Genomic DNA, 3,281 nt, shown 5'->3' with positions numbered 1-3,281 from the left:
GCTTTTTGTTATTAGAGCTGGCTGCACTGCTTTTTGTAGAGTAGTCCCACTGAACCTGAGGGGGATACATTCCACGGCCTACCGCGGAAGGCCGAAATCACGGATAGGAGTGAACCCATTCATTTCAATGGGAAATTTGCCTTCGTGGCAGCCCTCTCGTTCCAGAAGGTTCCTTATTGTATGTTTAGGCCAAGGTAAACGTGGATAACCGAAACCGCGGATAACGATTACACAGATATGGGGGTTGCCCTGTAAATGATTTTGATGTAAACATGAGGTTTGGTTAGTAAATTTGCAGATGACACCAAAATTGGCAGTGTAGTGGACAGCAAAGAAGGTTACCTCAGAGTACAATAGGACCTAGACCAGTGGGCTTAGGAGTGACAGATGGAATTTAAGTTAGATAAACGTGAGGTGCTGCATTTTGAAAAGTCAAATCAGGACAGGACTTACAGGCTTAATGGTAAGGTCCTGGGGAGTGTTGCTGAACAAAGAGACCTTGGAGTACAAGTTCATAGCTCTTTGAAAGTAGAGTTCCAGGTATTCAGGGAAGTGAAGAAGGCATTTGGTACGTTTTCCTTTATTGATCAGTGCAGTGAGTATAGGAATTGGGAAGTTATGTTGTGGCTGTACAGGATATTGATGAGGCGACTTCTGGAATGCTGCACTCAGGTCTGGTCTTCCTGCTACAGGAAGGATGTTGTGAAACATGAAAGGGTTCAGAAAAGATTTACAAAGAGGTGGCTGAATAAACTGGGTCTATTTTCCCTAGAGCGGAGTGGTTTATAAAATCATGAGGGGCATAGATAGAGTGAATAGTCCAGGCTTTTTCCCTGGGGTGGAGGAGTCCAAACCTAGGGTGCATAGATTGAAGGTGAGAGGGGCAAGATTTAAAAGGGACCGAAGGAGCAATTTTTTCATGCAGAGGATGATGAGCTGCCAGAGAAAGTGGTGGAGGCTGGCACAATTACAACATTTAAAAGGAATCTGAATGGGTATATGAATAGGAAAGATTCAGAGGGACATGGACCAAATACTAGCAAATGGGACTAGATTAATTTAGGATATCTGGTCAGCATGGACGAGTTGGAGTGAAGCATCTGTTTCTATGCTGTACAGCTCTATGGCTCTGAAAAGATGGTAGCAAAGAACCAACATGGGTATTTAGATTTAACACAGTTTGAAAGTTTGAGAAACACACAATTAAAGTCCAATCCTTTTGATTCCAACAGCATTATTTTACTGTACTCAGACACCACGGAGAATCCCTTCTGTATCATATCAATGCTTCACTTCACAATTCCTTTCAAATCCTTGTCTTTGGTAACTCTTCCTTGAATAGTCACACAACTGATCTTAAACATTCTCAACCTCAAATAACTCCTTCCTGGTTCGAAACAAACATTTCTGGTGTGGACCTTTCACACAAAAACCCTGACACTGAGATAAACTATTTCCTAACACCTTTAAAGTATTTCCTTTCTTCAAGAGAAAGTTTCATAGATCTAACCTCTACCAGACTCTCTGCCAACATGGGTGGCACGGTGCCTCAGTGGTTAGCCCTGCTGCCTCACAGTGCCAGGGACCCAGGTTTAATTCTAGCCTTGGGCTAGAGTGTCTGTTGTTTGCAAGTTCTCCCTGCACCTGCATGGGTCTCCTCCAGGCGCTCCAGTTTCCTCCCACAGTCCAATGTGTGCAGGTTAGGTGGATTGGCCATGCTAAATTTCCCATTGTGTCCAGGGATGCGTAGGTTAGATGGATTAGTCATGGGCAATGCAGGCTTACAGGGAAAGAGTCGGAAGTGAATCTAGGTGGGGTCCTCTTTGGAGAGTTGGTGTGGACTTGTTAGGCTGCATGGCCTGTTTCCACACTGTGAGGATTCCATGATTGTTACAATTGAGAGGCTTGCTAACCATTTCAGACGGCAGTTAAGAGTCAGTGACACTACTGTTGGCCTGGAGCTACTTGTAGGTCAGACTGGATAAGGATGGCAGAATTGTGATGTTGACTCATGAATAATATTGACCAGGGACAACCCCCACTGCTCTTCAGAGTAGTCCCATGGGGAAGTTTTCTGTCCACCTGAGGAAGCAGACAAATCTAGGTTTAACATTTCACCTGAAGGATGGCACCTCTCACTGTGCAGCACTCCCTCAGGACTGCACTGGGATGGTCAGCTTGGTTACATGCTGCGGTCTTTGGAGGAGAATTGACAGCCTCCTGACTCAGAGGTGAGAGAGATACAACTGAACCGAGGCTAACACCTGTCAGGCTAAAGTGCCAACGCTCAAACCACTTCAAATATGGAGATCCTTTTTGTTTTAATTCACTCATGGGAAATGGGCTTTGCTGGCTGGGCCAGCATTTATTGCCATCTCCAGTTGCCCCTGAGAAGGTGGTGATGAGCTGCCTTCTTAAACAGCTGCAGGTACCATGGTATCACATTGGGATCACATTGAGTTGGTATCATATTGATGTCTCTGTCAATATTTTAAGGTTTGTGACAACCATATCAATGAAGTGTATTAACAGTTTGCTTTCTTTTTCAGATCGGTGGAAATCTGTCAGTGATTCAGGTATGCTCTACTCTTTGACTTGAAAGGTTGTTTTATATTGATGCCAGTATGGGTCAGTAAGTAGAGGGCTGAGAGTTGAGTGTGAGATTTGGTGCAAGTTAAGACACAGCAGCAGAGTTCTCCGTGACCTCCAGTTTATAGAAGGTAAAATCTGGGAGAGCAGCCTGAAGTATTATCATAGTCAGGGCTGGAGCAGCACTTCCCAAACTGTGTGGGAAACTATTCCCCGCAACCCCCCACCCCGCCGGGGGTCACCGAAACACCAGATGTGGTTGGGTTTTATTATGTGGACCATAAATTGTGAATAAGAAGCTGCAGGCCCCATCTCGAACTGGCCTGGAAGGAAAGGTGTTCCAGGATTTTAACCCAGTGATGGTGAGGAATCGTGACCTAGTTCCAAATCGGTATGGTGCATGGTCAGGAATGGTGTTTCAATGACTCTGCTTTACCTGGATATCAATGTGGTCCAGGTTGTAGGGAGCTATCAGAGAACACTGATGGTGCAGTGAGTTCCCACAGTGCAGTTTATAGGTGGGACACTCTGCTGTCTCAGTGCAATGGTGGTGGGTGGAGTTCTGAACCATCAGGCCGATTGGTCCTGCACCGGGTCAAGCTTTCGCAGTGTTGTTGTAACAGGACCTCTCCAGGCAAGTGACAGGTATTTCATCACATTCCTAACGTGTAGACTGACACTCGGCAGTCAGG

General features: G+C 45.6%; 1 protein-coding gene across 1 annotated transcript in view; it reads left to right on the top strand.

Moving 5' to 3' along the window:
- Positions 1-1,404: 1,404 nt before the first annotated feature.
- LOC122541553 (butyrophilin subfamily 3 member A3-like) overlaps positions 1,405-3,281 on the top strand; it is a gene marked incomplete at its 5' end in the record, with an annotated part of 8,133 nt that continues 6,256 nt past the window's right edge. The window contains one exon of the mRNA XM_043678382.1: positions 1,405-1,410. Within this exon, the coding sequence (XP_043534317.1) occupies positions 1,405-1,410 (6 nt within the window). The remainder of the gene's footprint in view (positions 1,411-3,281) is intronic.

Source organism: Chiloscyllium plagiosum, chromosome 37 (assembly GCF_004010195.1).
Source record: "Chiloscyllium plagiosum isolate BGI_BamShark_2017 chromosome 37, ASM401019v2, whole genome shotgun sequence".
NCBI classification, from domain to species: domain Eukaryota; kingdom Metazoa; phylum Chordata; class Chondrichthyes; order Orectolobiformes; family Hemiscylliidae; genus Chiloscyllium; species Chiloscyllium plagiosum.
Note: the sequence above shows the minus strand (reverse complement) of the source record. Positions and strands in the feature narration are given on the sequence as shown.